Source organism: Chaetodon auriga, chromosome 21 (assembly GCF_051107435.1).
Source record: "Chaetodon auriga isolate fChaAug3 chromosome 21, fChaAug3.hap1, whole genome shotgun sequence".
Lineage (NCBI taxonomy): Eukaryota > Metazoa > Chordata > Actinopteri > Chaetodontiformes > Chaetodontidae > Chaetodon > Chaetodon auriga.
The window spans coordinates 20,618,170-20,635,281 of record NC_135094.1 but is presented as its reverse complement, the minus strand read 5'-3'; the positions used below and the strand labels follow the sequence as shown (position 1 = coordinate 20,635,281).

At 39.8% G+C, this 17,112-nt stretch overlaps 1 protein-coding gene across 1 annotated transcript in view; it reads right to left on the bottom strand.

The window, feature by feature from the left end:
* snx7 (sorting nexin 7) overlaps positions 1 to 17,112 on the bottom strand; it is a 57,088-nt gene that overhangs the window by 27,268 nt on the left and 12,708 nt on the right. The window contains exons 2-8 of the mRNA XM_076760963.1: positions 16,896 to 17,090; positions 15,832 to 15,942; positions 13,983 to 14,141; positions 13,066 to 13,264; positions 12,027 to 12,226; positions 9,971 to 10,057; positions 3,379 to 3,531 (exon numbers count right to left, since the gene is read on the bottom strand). Coding sequence (XP_076617078.1) covers positions 3,379 to 3,531; positions 9,971 to 10,057; positions 12,027 to 12,226; positions 13,066 to 13,264; positions 13,983 to 14,141; positions 15,832 to 15,942; positions 16,896 to 17,090 — 1,104 coding nt within the window. The remainder of the gene's footprint in view (positions 1 to 3,378; positions 3,532 to 9,970; positions 10,058 to 12,026; positions 12,227 to 13,065; positions 13,265 to 13,982; positions 14,142 to 15,831; positions 15,943 to 16,895; positions 17,091 to 17,112) is intronic.

Below are 17,112 nucleotides of genomic sequence, written 5' to 3'. Positions count from 1 at the left end.
TAATTTGCAAAATTTACCATTAAATTTATAGGACACACAAGCACACACACACACGCACACACACACACACACACACACACACACACACACACTATATCATAGTATATATTCAAATAATAAAAAAATAATTGTGATCATCACAATTAAGTTGTCAGGGGTTTTGATGGATGTTTTTGATCTCTCTCTCCACTATATAAGCACAACCATTATTATTATTATTATTAGTAGTAGTAATATTTTTATTACAAAGGAGCTGAATCCAAACAACATGCTCTCACTGTCAATGGATGGGTCCAGTGTTAACTGGAGGTTTGTTGAACTCTTACAAGACGAACACAGAGAGCAGTGTGGTGGAGCCCAGTTACAAACAATTGGGAGTTGTGGCCTTTACACGATGCACAACTCATTCAAGAATGGCTTCACGGTGTGGCAAGTTGAGAAAGTCTTGAAAGCCCTGCACTACCTGTTTCATTGTGCACTTGCAAGGAGGGAAGACTTAACGGCAGTGACCAAGTGTGATACATTTCCTCTACCATTTTGTGGATGTCGTTAGCTGGAAAACCTTCCAGCAGTGGAGAGAGCCATTGAAATTTGGCCATATATTGTCACCTATGTGGATCAAGTCAAAGCCAAGAAGCTACCCAATCCAAGGTCATCATCATATGACACCATCGCCGAAGCCCGGATGGATCCCATTATCATGGCAAAGTTGCACTTCTTCACGACTATCTCAAGAAGTTTTCAGCCATTTCTCAGCAAGTACCAGACAGATGCCCCAATGATTCCCTTCCTTGGCAGGGATTTGGAGGATCTGATCAGGGTAGGCCTAATGACTACTAAAAGTGTATTAATCGTTTAGTCATTCAAGCACCGTTACTTACAGAGGACATGAATAATAAAACAAAGTAATGAGTTGTCAGCATTTTGATGTTTGTAGAAAGTATTGTAAATACTTATTCCAATTTTGATTCTAATAATAATTATTATGTCTGTGCTATTCTACTTTCAGAGCCTTCTCAGACGCTTCATAAAGCGAGATGTCCAGGTTGATGTTTCCCCAGTGAAGCTGGTCAAGCTTGATGTGATGGACCAAAAGCTTTGGGTCAGTCCCAAGCAAGTAGACATTGGCATGGGAGCCACAGCTATCCTCAAGGTAACTTTTATTATCTTAGATAACAATGTGCTATATCAGCTGCAAAGTCACCAGTGAAGTATTTATGCTGAAAAATTAAGAGATTAGATTCATTGTTTAGACATAAAGCAGTTAACATATTAACATGATTTGTTGAATATTGTGTAGTGTAAGTTACACATAGGGAGAGTTTATTTGATGTTCCAGGAGACACTTTTGTGCTTTTGTTAGGGAATGTCAGGCAGTCAGAGTGGTGGAAGTGAGCCTGATGTGTTACAGTTCATGTGAGACAGCCAGAGTGCTCTGTCAAAAATTTGTCAGAACATTCTATTGAAGTGCCCCCTGAAATACCCCACTGTCCCAAAATATGATGTGCCTGGACCCCCAAAAGATGCGCACTGAACTAGACAGGTGCCTGCAAAAAATGAAGGCCCTCATCATGAAACTTGTGCAGGACAAGAAATTGTCAGGAGGAGTCACAGCGGGTAATATGTGTAGACATATTAGAAATGTGAACAGTTACCTTGTGTTTAGCAAAGGGAGTCTTTGGGCACCTTCTTTAAATCAGTGGTTCCCAGGAGGTCCCCAGCAAAAAGGGGAATCATTTATTTTCACTATAATTCCATCTATAAATAACACAGTGACAGAATGTATGACTATTTTGGTAATGGGATTCATACTCTTTTTGTATTAAAACATCTAAACGCAAAAATCTTTAAAGATGGGGATTTGTGTTCTAATTTGTGTCAGTTTAGGGGTCCTTGACATGAAAAAGTTTGAGAACCACTGCTCTAAATGTTATTGTGTCTGTCTTCTCAATGTCTTTGACTAAGATGATGTTATTTAATCGGGAAATTGTCATATTTTAGATGTCAAGCTATACTAGCCTGTTATTTTGCAGGTCATCTTTTTAGTTGTATTTTATTTTATTGGAAATAAAGCCCAGTATGAGTTATAACAAATTTCTGTAGGCCTAATATATGTTCTTAGATGTAATGATTGAAATAAAGTTGGAAATCTGAGATTCATTTTCCAGGGTATACTGAATATAAATCTCTTGTGATTTCCACAAAATATAGTTTTAACCGGAATTATTACAAACATGCTTGTCTTTATCTAAATGCAAGTGATGAGACTGCACAACAATTTCAGAAGTTCCTCTTCACTGAGGCCAGAGGAGAGGATTTCATGACCTTCAGTGCATTGGATGGAAAATCACGAGTTGACAGCTTCCTGCATAAGGCAATGAATGGATATGCAGAACTTTGGAGCTTTGGAGTGGTCAAAGTGCCACTGACTAAAGAGCTGCTAAATGAGTGTGCAACTGCACGCAACCGGTACAGGATCTTCTTGGAAGGTGAGAGGAAGAAAAAGGAAAAGACAAAACAGATGGACAAGAGAAAAAGGGCTGAAAATGAGCTGGAAGAGCTACGCAAGAAAAGAAGAACAATCTCAACTGTGTGTGAAACTCTAGAGAAGGATGCAGATAGCCTTGCAGAGAAGGCTGAGAATACAGCAGGGACCAAGATGGCAGAACTCATCACTAAATCCAACTCCATGAGAAAAAGATGCAAGGACAAGAGAGGGAAGTTGATGGACCTAGACCGTGAAATTGAGAGGAGAATGGTAGAGCTACGCCATAGTATGTCTTGAGGAGAATTTGGGAGGTTAGAAAACAATGGACCTCTGTGTTGATTTGTTTTTCAAACATTTATGTACATTAGTTTTCAACCTTTTGGCTTGAGACAGGCTGTTTTGAGGACTTATTTACAATGGAGACTGCTTTAAGTGTTGGAAGTGTTATTATTCTGTCTCCTTATTTGGAAAAAAAGTCTTTTTCCAGGATTAACAAATGGCTCCTACTGAGCCATGACGGAGACTGCTTTAAATGTTGTTTTATTATTGTGTATGGTTCCTAAATGCAATGCAGTGTGTTGTTTAACATAATGCAACTTGTGTATGTTATGTTGGCTCTGTTCTGCATCACAATGGAAAAAAAATTGAAAAAAAAAGAAAGAAAATGCCAACTGTGAGATTGTGTTTACAATAAAATAATAATGAGTATTTTCTACCACAGAAATTGTTATGACATTTTTGTTGAGGTCTTAAAAATGTCTTAAAAAGCATTAAATTTGACTTTTAAAATGGCGCAAGAACCCTGTTCATAAACCCTGGTCTACCTTGATAGAAATATCTAAGCTTTTGAGGAGAGCTTTAATGTTCTGTGGTCTGAATCTTGAGCTTACCTTCTCATAGTACTCTATGTTCTTCTCAGCTGTGGATATAAAGGCTGATTTGAGGTCAGTTCTCATGCTGTTCTGCCAGCGGGACCAGTCTCCCTTCAGGGCATTGTTGGCCAGCTCCATCCGGTCCGCCAGACTATCCACCTCGTCCTGCAGCTGTCAGTCAAACACACAAACCAATGAGTGAACACTTCCAGAGAACAAACTGCTGATCTAGATTGACAAACACACCTTTGCTATATTTTCTGCAATGATTATATTCTTACGCATACAGACAAAGGTTAATACTCCATTCTTATCAACTAGATTCCTGTTCTTGCTTCCCTCCACTGACTTCCTTAAAAATTCAGAATAAATTCCAAATCCTTTTGATTACATACACGGCTATGCATGACCTTGCCCGCCCCCGTTGTTCTCATCGTGTATTCCACTTTTCGACCACTCTGATCCTCTAATCTCAACCTTTTATCCATCCTCTACTCCAACTGCAAAACAGAAAGTGATGGTACCTTTGCTGTTTGTCAAAGTCATGTGACTCTAGTCATAAACTCGGACAATGATAATTTTTCCTCTTCCTTCTTACATGCATATTATTACGTTTGATTCCAGTGAATAATTTATAGAGAGAAACATGCTATTTTTCCAGATGAATCCAGAGGAGCTTCATCACAATGTGCAACGACAATCACCTGAAGCTCAATATCAGCAGAACCAATGAGCTTGTGGTTTTTGGATCAGTGTCACTTTTTCAGTATCTTACCAAAATGTTAAATATGGTCACAATCTCTTTTTCTGTTCCTGAGTTATGGTGTTGAATAATGGCTAGAAAAGTGTTTCTGCGGAACAGTATGATGTCACAGTGAAGTTAACCTTTGACCTTAAGAAGATAAAATGGCATCACTCCATCATTTTTCCTATTATTTGTCATAAATATCTTAGCATTCTTGAGTTATGGCCAAAAGCATGAGATCACTGACCTTTGAACAAATAATTGTAGGATAATTGGATTAGTTTGTGCCAATTTTGAAGAAATTCCCCCAAAGCAACCCTGAGATACTGCATTCACAAGAATGGGACAGGCTGATGGACGTACACACGTATGGACGACCCAAAATGGTTTTACGAAGTGTTCCCGAGCCCACATAATAAACTCCTTAATGTATGCGTTTCACAAGTGGTGAATCTCACCCCAGGACAATCCAAAGCATACACAGTTCGAGAAAAACAAAATGAATGAAAAGAACCCGATCATTTATGACTACATGACTGATACCTCCTTAAAGCTGCGCTAGTCAATATTTCCATTTAATTATTTTTTTTTTTAAGGACAGCTAAAAGGAGAGTGAGTATTGAATGTATATTCATCAAGTGGACACAAAGATCACTCCAACTGAATGTTAATATTGCTCTGTGTTTGCTGGATGTAGAAATAAACAACTGTTCACAGGTTATACAGCTTGTTCTGCTGCCTTCCCAAGAGCCATAAAATCAATAAATATTGCTTTAAAAATAGTTTAGCATGATCCCAGCCCAGTCATGATCCAGCTTGTGTTCCTTGGTTGAGGGGTTTTGCATATTAATCCTCAGCACAGGGAAGACATCTGTACGAAGCAGGCTTTATTACAGGGCACCTTTAATTCTCCTCAGATACAGTCTGAGTTACCGAAGCAAAAGGCCTGAGAGCTTCCACCAGGTGGCCGAGCAGCCTGGCTATTTAGGCATTTGTGGTTAAATCTAATGTTAGACAATTCTCAAAAAGCAAAATATTCAGTTCCTTGAGATCATGAAAGCAATGAGATCAGATTGGCTTCCTGTCCAGAAATCTGTTTATTATCAAGAGACTCCATGGCAAAAACTGCTTGTGACAAAAAAAAGTTGTACAATAGCTTAAATATGAAAATATGATGGAATGTATTCAGCTACTTGTAGCATGTCACAGTGAGCAGTCTCCTATGAGTCTAAATGTATGTGACTTCACTCTTACAAACCTACTCATCAATTTTAAAAAGATAAATAATCTATTTCAGTTAGTGTGGTATTTTTCCTCCTCAATACATGAAGTTACTACACTGCAGCTGAATAAGAAGAGGAAATTACAGTGCACATTATGTTTTATTGCGCAGTGTTATGGTTCATTAGTTAGTGATGTCTAAACCATTAAAGCAGCATTAGATAACCATTTGAGAATTACTAGAGACACTGAACAAACACCCACTGCATCAAGCAGCCTTAGTCTCAGTGACTGATGAGTTAGTTTCACAACAAACCAGTGTTATTATTAGAAAAAAAACTAACATAAACATAAAAAAACTGGACAGTAAATTTAGCCTGAGACTATACAGGGAGTCCAGAGCACACATGATATTACCTCTGCTCACCATGCAGATAATGAGATATTATCACGCTGCTGGATGCAGCTGGATTCATTGAGCCCGAGCAAGGATTAGCTGTCTGACATTTAGACTGACAACGGCATTTACTCAAGTTCAATAAACAAAGCATGCTTAACATAGGCTTACCCACAGCATGCACATACACACAGACACACACACACACACACACACTGTGCAGACCTCTGTGGCTTGCTTGTTACTGCAGTGATATTGATCCAGCCACCTTTCATGGCTATGGCTGAATAGCATCTAGCGTTTGTGTGTGTGTGTGTGTGTGTGTGTCTGTACCATTACTTGTCCCCCCCATCAAAGTTTCCAGTAGTAACGCAGAAGCCAAGGTGAGCTTCAGCTATGAAACAGTGTGTACACTGTAAAATAAAAATGTATTCAGTATGTATCAAGTCACTCTACGAATGTGAAAAGTATTTTGTCATATACAGAACACAGAACAAACAAAGTTATTTAAACAATACTATACTGTACAGACTGATTCTAACTTGGGTGCAGATTGGATTTCTCTGCAGAGTCCTCCTGTGTGCATTTACATGCATACTGGTTATGATCCTAGTTATGGTTTTTGACATATCCTGGTTTACGTAAACATCATAACCTGGCCTCAGAAAGCTGGATAAGGCCTTTTCCCAGTCCGTTTGAGACAAGTAAATTGGTTAAATGAAGTACCACTGTTCACATTAATCGCTTTTTTTCCCGTTTTATTTGCTAAATATGCAGCTGTGGCTGAGGAGGTAGGGCGGCAGCGCACTTATCAGGAGGTCGGTGGTTTGATCCCTGGCCTTGGCAGTCTATGTTTCGAAGTATCCTTGGGCAAGATGAGCCCCAAATTGCTCCCGATGCTGTGCCATTGGTGTGTGAGTGTGTATGAATGGATAACGCTCATAATGAGCAGGTGGCTTAGATGCTGTGCAAGTGTGTGTGAATGGGTGAATGCAGACGTGTGCTGTAAAAGCGCTTTGAGTGGTCATCAGACTAGAAAAGTGCTATATAAATACAGTCCATTTGGTTGTAACAAAATAAGGTATCATACACACGTAGATAAACACTGATGGTATTCTGCTGAATTAATGAAATTAATGAGGGGGTGTCATCATGAAACCAAAAAATATTCAACATAAATGTCTGCCTTTTGTGTGTGCTGTGACTGACAAAAATAGTTAGTTAGTTAGACTTTAATACTAATTACTTTTTTATATTTTCCCAAATAATTATGGTAGATTAACAACATTTATACAGTATTTTTTATTAAACTGAGAAGAGCAAAGCATTTATGTAAAACATTTCATTGACCCATGAAGGTCTTGCTTTGAGCGGCATGTGTTTACAGATAGCAACCATCAACACTCCAACAGCCAGTCTAAGCAATGGCACATCACTCACATTGGAAACATTATGGAACACATCTTATACCAGGAACACTCCCTGGCTTCCGTACATGCCTGGGTCACACTTACATGCACAATAAGGACCATATTTGACTTGTACATTCTTGCTCATAGTAGATTAACAGGAATCAGTACTGAAATCACTTTGTCTCCAACACCAACTTAATTTAATCCAAATAACAACACTTTGGCCAAACTAACATAAATAATTCTGTTTTTATTTACAGTAGCTTTGGAAGAAGTAATTAGGTCCTTAAAGTACATACATAGTGTTAGCACATGATTCATTTAAAGATAAAAGTCCTGCATTACAAATTATACAAAGTAAATTTGCAGAGGGAGTACAGGTATTCTAACTCTTTAGAGAAACTTAACTTTATGTTGAGAAAACAATACTGGAATATACTTCAAAGAAACACACCTGGTTCCTCACTGTGTGCTGCTGAGGTAGGGCTACACTGCCCCCTCCTGGCTGTGTCAGAGAAACACATTCAGTCTGACTGGAAAAGTTGACTAATAAAAAGTTCTTTGTTTTTGTCCAATAAAGATCAAATAAATCTTTACAAAACGGAAAAATTGAATTTTCATCATATTACAATGGACAGTTCTGAATTACTGACACCAGTCTGTAGTCCAGATATGATGACAGAAAGAACTGCCTGCATTGTTATGAAGACACAAACTGACACACAAAGAGATAACAACAAAAGACGTCACATGTTTTGTGTTTCAGACAGCTCAGTCATGGACTGTGCCTTCCATTTATGTCAGAAAACATGATCTGACTCACATGAGGTCAAAAACAACCTCATGTCTGAAGGCCTGTGAGCAGCCTTTATCAGTTACAGCCTTTATTAGCATTTCATTATTGTCCACAATGACCCAACAAAAACCTACCCAGATCCAACAGACAGAAATGAATTAGAAAAATAAAGAGCCCTTTTCTCTCACATTTAAAGGAAAAGATCAGACAGGGTTAAAGGATGGTTCACAATTTTTCAATTCTGTCTTAAAACAACAATCAGGTGTCCATGTGTACACTGAAAGATGCCTTGTCGCAGACAAAAGTGTGTGCTGTTAGATGAAAGGCCAGGAGGTCACCAAAATCTGTAGGAATCATCACACCAACTGTCCAGTAGTTGAAGAGATCCAGTATCTTGCTCTGGACAGATGGACTGAAGACGCTGCGAGTGGGACGATTTGGTGATTGGACCTTAATACTTTTTAGGAACTTACCAAAATGTGTTTATATCGCCGAGCATCGAATATCTGGTCAGATTGGTAGTCCTGTTTACTTATTCTTTGATCAGATCATCTATTCATCGATCAAAACGTTGCTGATTTTATGCCGCTGAGAGTATTTTATTTCAGTTGAGTTCTTGCATGGGTGCTTAAACAACCAATAGCATCTGACATCTTTGGCTTCTTGAACATTTTTTAATGAAATCCAAACTACATAACGGGCAAAAAAACATTTACAGCTGCAGTGTGAATAGATTTTTAATGCCTATGTATATGGATAGAACTCCTGAATTTCTCCTGTAAATACAGATACAGTACCAGCAACATGCTCTGCCAAGCTAAGACATTTAGCAACTCCAAAGAAACCTAGAGGTGAAACGGTTAACACCATTTCTATTTACCTTTACCTCAAGCCCTACTTACTAAAATACAGTTCTTGTTCAACATTTTTCTAGACAACAAACAAATGACTGACACCCAAGGGAGCTCCTTCAGATAAAAGTTGAATGAAAGCTGGTGTGTTTCCTGGGCTTTCATTCAGCTCACTGTGTGCTCACATCTTTTCTTTGACAAATATTGCTGTTAGAAACAGCAGCAAAGGAATCTATGTGACATTTCCATTCTCATTACCGCAGACCTGTTAAAGGCAGACTGATATGCATTAGAAGCTGGAGGACTGAATTGAACACACACACACACCCACACACACACCCACACACACACACACACAGAGTTGTGTTTCAATAACTTCTGGGGACATTACATAGACTTACATTCATTTCTTGGAGACTTATCCTAACCTTAGCTCAAGTCCTCACCCTAAAATGTAATGATTTATGACAAAGGGACTTCCATTTTGACCCCTTAAGGAAAGCGCGCCCCCACAATGTGGCTGTGTAGAGATTTATGTCCCCACAATGCCAGTAACACATCCACACAGACACACTGCTAATTAAAGCAGAATACAATACAAGTCTGTGGGGTACCATCTCAGTCCTGCTTCTTAATTAAAATCTCACAGATGGATTTTGATATCAACTTGGTGAAGGGGATACACACCTGCAAATCTACATACACATACACACACACTCACACAGCAGCACAGAGATGCAAACACCTCAAGTTAAGTGTCTAAAAATAGCTCTGTCCTTTGCTTTCCAAACTTTCCTTCTTCGTCCTTTGTCTCCTGACATTTTGAAGCGAGTCATCATCTAAAGAGGATATGGGAATTTTCATTACACCGCGATTAGCTGCTGGGCTTACAGTGTGAAATAATATTGACAGCTCTTACGCCCACTGAGCTGAGGACTTACTTCCAGCTGACAAGCCTGGATATCTCGATAATCCTCCCAGGAAGCCCTTTTTCGTCCCCAATATGAGCTGAGGGTGGCCCTGTGGGAGAGGCCCCTCTCCATGCTTCACTTTATTAAATCTAATCTCTGGGAAGATGACTGGAGGACACACAAACACTTCTGCTGGCTCAGAGGGACGCACGGGTGGGAGGAGAGGAGGGTGTGTCTGAGTTTATGTCAGTGTGTGTAGATATAAAATTGCACTTACTGCTTCTTGGTCAGCTTTTCTGGATGCCAAGGCCTCGTTCTTGGCTTCAAACTCAGCCTGGATGTTGTCTCTCCGTCTCACCACAGCCTGAGACAGACCGGGAAAGAGTTACTTTCAATAAAACTTGCTTCTTTTTTTTTTTAAAACGGTACATAGTTGTTGACTTGTAAATTGCTAGTAGCTAGCTTCACCTGTATTACTGTAAACTGGGAGCGCACTGGTTTATTTAGCCTAATTTAGCCATGCTCAGAGTTAGTAACTAGCTGGATCGGATAGTGAAGCAGAGCTATTAAATAGCTGAGCAGATCGCAGTGCCGATGAAGGATGGTAACGAGAGGTTGTGGTGACGTTTGTAAGCAGGAACTTTATTTCCTCTGCAACAGTGAACACACAGCCATCTAACGCTGCAACCTGAGCTGATTTGGATTATAACTCACTACCTGTAGCATGTGCTTTATGGAGGCTGCATAACGGGCAGGTACTCTTCACTCTCACACAAGCAAGAGACGTCTACTTCCCCCAATGCCCAATGACCTAAGTCATACTCATACAGGTTCAAGGCGTTTTTTTAAGACAAAATCATAGTTGGATGAACTGTTTGATTTTTTTTTTATAACTGAATAGCTATTCAAGGATTGGAAAAACACAACCCAACTCTAATCCTAACATCTCTCTCATTTAAAGAAATGATGCTGACTGAACTGCCAGTAGGTCTTGTTGAAAATTCTGACCCTTGTAAGGATCCATGTCTAGGAAATGTCTAGATTTCAGTGAAATCAATCAGTGTTTGGCTACAAGTTTAGACCTGAATGCATTTCACAGGCAAAAGGGTGTGTGTGTGTGTGTGTGTGTGTGTGTGTGTGTGTGTGTGTGTTAATCTGATTTCAACAGTGGTCAACAGAAGATGTCATGAGTCAAAATGTGCAAACAGTAAAGTACAAAAAAAAACCAAAAAAACAAGACAACATAACTGCAACCCTAGGCCAAACTGTCCCAGGAAAGAAACATCAGCAAGTGAAAGTTCTTTTTTAAGCATTTCTGTCATTCTATGTAGTTAGGAGTAAAAGGAGTGTCACTGATCCCAGATCAGTTAACATTTGACCTGAGGTGTTTCTTATTTGAGTAATCACTTGTGAGGCTAACTACCCTTCAGCTGATGATGAAGGAGACATGCTGCTTTTTCTCTATGTATAGTTAAGATGCCTTGTGATTTGAGTAATAATTTCTCTGCCGCCTTTGCTGACAGGAGATTAAATTCTGTCTGCATTTCAACTTGTTCTTTGTATGGTTTTGCAGATGGAGTCAATGTATACCATTTATCCAAGTCAGCTATTGATTTTAGTAACTTTGTTTTTGTTCTTTTCTTGACTTGTTACTATGTGCAGAATATGAAATTATTTTGCTTCTAAGGACCACCTTAATCTCACAAAGTAAACAGGGACAATTATCATATTTATGTCATATATCTAGAGGACAATGAGAGGGGGGTGCAGCTTTGCGGTTTGATTTATCCATGAACAGGTGTTTTTGGAGCATCCCACAACTTTCCCAGTCTTTTGTTCTCCCTGTCCAAACTTGTTTGAAACGTCTTGCTGGCATCAAACTCAGAATAAACATATATTTACAAAAATCAGTGAAGTGAGTTGAAACATTAATTATATTGTCTCTGTAGTGTTTTCAGTTGAGTATATGTCAAAAAGGATTAGTAAATGATCACATTCTGTTTTATAGAGGTGTAACAGGTTTATCAGGTTACATTTAACAACCGCACTATACCAATACAGCCGGACATTTTTCTTACTACCATGCTACCATGCAGTTGTGAACATGAACCAATTTTTAGTCAATGTTAAGGCATTAAATGTTTTGTCTCTGTACTGTTTTCAATTGAGTATATGTCAAAACGATTAGCAAGTTTTACAAAACATCCCAACTTTGTTTGGAATTGCGGTTGTTGTATTGGAGCTCCATCGATGACGGCTTTTTTCACTCACTACATACACCTTCAAGTCAGACTGAATATATTCCAGATGTGAGCAGTGTGCTCTGGACTCACCTTCAGGGTCTCAGCACAGAGGACGTACTCATGCAGGGCAGGAACAAGGACTTCAGAGAGATGGTGGATCTGTTCTTCTGTTTCCTTGCTACACCGTTCCACACAGCCGGCCACACCCTTCAGTGGCTCCGCCAGCTCCTCCTCTGACCCCGCCCACTGGGTATAGGTGGGCCTGTACTGCTTCAGCTCATCCAGATACTCTGGAAGCACAGAGGACAGCAGTGAACTTGGTGAACTATTTGTGATGTGTTTATCTAGTGTCCTCATCCTGAGGTTGGTAATGTCAGAGAAACCAGCAAAACTGGATGGATTTTTAAAGTATCCCACCAAAAAAAACCCCATTCCTTCCCTTCAGGCCTCCCTCCAAAGCCATTCCCCCAAAACACATGAATGTCCATTGCCTGCTGCTGTTGGAGAATAAGTCCACGAGAGAGTGATGGGGAGAACACTAGAGACGAGGTCTATAAAATAAACATAGCTGTCAAAAAGTACCTAACAGTTGGAATCAGCTGCCTGGTCCTGCAGTTACTGCTCACTGCTGTGGCCGTGTGCTTTGTGTTACAGAGTCAGCCGTCTGACATTGTCATTGTCACAACATTGAAAACATTGATTTCTTCTTATAAAGTAAGTTTCTCACAAAAGTTTTGCTAATACTTTCATTTCCCAATTTCGTTTTTTTACCCTCTATTTTCCTCAGCTGACCTGTGTTGCCAGTAGGTCGCTGTCTTTCTACTATCACAATAGGAAAGAAAGGATTGGTTGTTTGGTGAAGAATTTAGGGAAATATTGTCCATGAAATGAAAATCCAAAACTGAAAAAAATTTACTGAAATACATTTTAGATGTTAGTAAATGTCGAACTTGTTTTAACTTGTTTTCATAACGTCTTTTGTTTCATGGTACAAAGTTGTCACTCTTTCTTTCAACATTCAGCCTTGCTTGGTTTCTATGGATACAGTACAGTATTTCACTGAGTTTTTATGAATCTTTGCAGACCATTTTTTTCTGTAGGTGACCTCTCAGTGTGTCTGCTAGAGTACCTCTCTGTTCCTTGATGATCCTCTGGGTGACTTTATCCACGGAGCAGATCTTGCTGCTGAAGTCCTCCACATACTCCTGCATCAGAGTGAACTCCTCGGGCCGGTTCCTCAGGCCTCGTACCGAGTTGGCTACCGCCCTCACTGTCTCCCCCATCCTGCTCAGGAAGCCTGGACCCTGTTTCCTGTGAGACAATAGGTCCTGCCGGAGTCACAGACCAGGGCTTTAATAACGTTCTGTGTCAAAGCTGATCCAGTTCCTAGATGTTCATACTGTTCTAAATGCATACACAACCTTGCTTCTACAAACCATAAATAAGATGAATGCTTTGAGGAATAAAACTGAAAAAAAATTGTGATGAGCTGCAACTATTTGGCTCCATGATATCAAACGGCTAATATCTGCAGCTTAGCAGAAAACTTCTCAAAAGTCCAGCAGGCTTGATTTAATATTATAAGCATGACATGAATACTGCAGCTCAACATTTTGGAAGATTCACTTTTTCTGAGAGTGAGATTGAGAAGAAGTGTATCAATGTCATGTCCCTGTGTTAAGTACAGAGCTGGAGGACATGGTCAGCTTAGCATCAGGACTGAAAGCAGCTAGTCTGGCTTCTTGGGTATTAAGGAGCTGCAGTGTTTATTGATGGGCAAACTGTAACCTTACTCAGGATGGGCATTTCAAGCCAAAATTCGAAATTCACTGGGAACTATTTGACCGTTCTTCTTCACTCTCCCTCACTCAACGAGTCCCTCACTATGCACACACACTCCGCCCTGCCCACGTCCCTCAAGGAGCCATGTCACTCTCATAAAAAAAGGCTACATGGAGGTAAAGTAAGGAAAGCCCAGGTGAGTAGGTGGGGATGTGCTGAGAATGGGCTTACACATGTAAAAATAGAAATAGTAATAGCATGTACCTGTGCGGTGAGGAAGACTTTGAAGTACTGGTTGTAGGACAGTATGGGATGCTCAGAGACCTTGTTCAGAAAGCGGTGCAGAGCTTTCCTCCTGGTCTCGATGAAGTCATCGTTGAAACGTTCCACCATGCCTTTCATCACAAACTTCTCAGGCAGTGGCTGAGGACACAGCAAGACACAAATTCAGGCTTTCTATATGTGTAAGGCAGATCTGGAAAAAAAAGGATTATATTTACATTGTTTTTCTAACCTGATGCTTAAAAAAGTTCCCATGAAACTGTTAGCAGAGTGCTCTTTGCTTCTGCATAGTTACCTGTAGAAACAAGCAGCTAGTCATTAATATATCTGGGCGACCTGCTTAAGTAATGTGTATGTGTGCGAAACACTGCAAGTGGTTTTCTTACTGGGTTTGGCTTCTGGCACCCAGGAGCCGAGTCAGCTAACAGCACCGCTAGCTGCATGGCTAACTGAGCTAACTGGCTAATGGTAGCTACATTTAGCAGCAGTTGGCAGTTACTTTAGCAACACTGTTGTGCCACCAACTGGAGTATAGGAGATGTATAGCACGAGACATATATGATAAAAAATACTTAAACATCAATTTTGATTTCATGGGAACTTTTTATAGTGACAAAACCTGTTGTTTCATGTCTCTTCACAAGCGCCACATGCTACGAATTGTACATAGACAGCAGCCACTTAAGAGAAATAGTCCTGTTTACAATATCAAGCAGTCCAACAGGTTCCAAAACTACCCAAAATACTAAATGACCACCTGCAATACACTGCAAACAGGACATGTACACAGATCTAACTTGGCTCTTTTGATGGAAACAGCAACTTTCTCTGCTGCTCTGTGTATCTGGCTTGCAGTATATGGGTTCACCACACTAGTGTGCAGCATCACTTCTAAACTCGACAAACTACTCTTCTGCTGTTAAGTAGTTACAAACCTGCCAGTTGTCTCTGCTGTGAATGACTGTAAATCACATGTTAGGGAAGAACACAAAACTACTGTCTGTATCAGTTTATGTAGCAAAAATATCTTTATTTCCATCTGACTGTACTATAAATTGTTAGAAATTGTTTACTCTGCTTTATTTGCCGCATGAAATTATTTTTGACTGCCATGTATACTCTTCGTACATACACCTACATGTATGTATGTTAACTCCCATTGGTCCATTAGCATACACTTTTGAGACAATCCTTAAGTTCACACCATTAATTCCTATCTTCTATGAAGTCGCACACAGCTTTATTCTGCACTGCACAGCTAATCTAAAAACTGATGAACACTTACTGAGGACGAGCATCTCTGAATGTGAATTTGATCATTTTAAACCTAAGTACACCTCCATGTTTTTAGCTTGTAGCCCATTTGTTTACATTACAGCACATCTGTGTCATGAAGTCACTCTGCTTTTGCTATCAGCAGATTCTGTTCACACTGTACAGACAACAATACTCAGTTGAAGCCTGGTATATACAGTATATGGACTGTGTATATATGATTATGGGAGAGGATGCATTATGTATACATATATGATTAATGTACTTGTAATCACTCGTATGCATTCCTATAACCTGTCTTAATAACTATTTAAGTTTACAGTGTCTACAAGTTGATTCTCATACCATATGGGAATGAATGAAAAAAACAAAGGAATCCAGGATGGTAAGAAGAATACTTTAATAAATCTAAAACCCCACTGAGTGTTTTGGAAAATTGCTGGCAGTCATGTTAAGTATGTGTTACTTGTGGTAAATGAGTTGAAACATTCAAAAACTGGACTCTGCAGCAGCCCACAGATGTATTTAGCAGATGATGATGTGTGCTGATACATACGTGGACGATGAGTGTTGGGTGATTTTCCTCCAGTCTACTTCGGAGCCACAGGAAGTCCTGGTAGCGCCGGCGTACCTCATACTCACTGGAGTCAAACTCACTCCGCGTGGTCTGGAGGGAGAGGTTACAAATTGGTACCAAGACACCATGAAGCTTCATCTCTGGTAGCTCAGAGTGTTACCATCTACACCTGGTAGTGTCCAAATGATACACAGACCTGAGCCCATATTAATCAAGTATCCCAGAATCTGTCCTAGGAGTTGCACTAAAAGTTAATCTACTTTAGGACTGAAACAATCCTACCTCAGTTAGACAGAGAGGTAATCATGAAGGTTAGTTGGTTTATATGATGTTTTACTTCTAACACTAGCGATGTCAATGGTGGTGCCTTTCATTATCATTAGTGATGTGAAAACATCAGATTTAAAGGTGTGTGTCCTAATCATAGCTCAGTAGAGAGCAGCAGAGGAAGTTAGGCCCGAGTGTGGTTCAAGACTTTTTCTTTTTGTTAGCATTTAGCACCAGACTTGAGGCTAGAGCACTCAGGTGTGTAGACACAGGGGTGAAGAAACGCACATGGCGAAGCTCTGACCTCCTTTCTGCAAATGTTCCGTCCCCCTTCTCCTCATTTCCACCATAGTTAGTTTTTACAGTTAGGTCCTTTTGAAACAAGACCAGCTTTGTAAAGCTTTGCAGCTCCTTACACTGTTCTCCTGTGCTGCTTTGTGCACAGTGAAGCAGACAAAACAAATCTGTTGCTTCAACATGAGGTTTCAATCAAAAGATAATGTTTAAGGGGCAGTTCTGCTAACTTATTTCAGTTATACATGCATAAGTATGATGCTAAAATTAATAAATGGCTTAAATCTTAATGATGATCATTACCAACAGTCCATTTGCATTGTAGACTGTAAGTAAATAATAGTGAGACATTTGTGTGGCTAAAGTGTGTAAATGTATATATTTGGCTAGTTTTCACTGATTTACTACTCTGAGAGTCTTGATAAATATGGCCATTTTACCAAGCTACATGTATTCAGACATGTACATCAAGACCTCCTCACCTTGGTCACGACTCTGTACATGATGAAAGTTTCGATGGCAGTGACATGGCTCTCTGGATTATCAATGGTGATGAAGAGGTCTTTGGTGTTGGCATCCTGCTGCTGCTGCTCCTCCTCATCCTCGTCAAGTCTGTAGTTGTTGACCATGGAGGTGGGAGAGTTGGGCATGGGACTTTCATCTGCCAGAGATGTGTTCTAGACCAATGAGACGATGCCA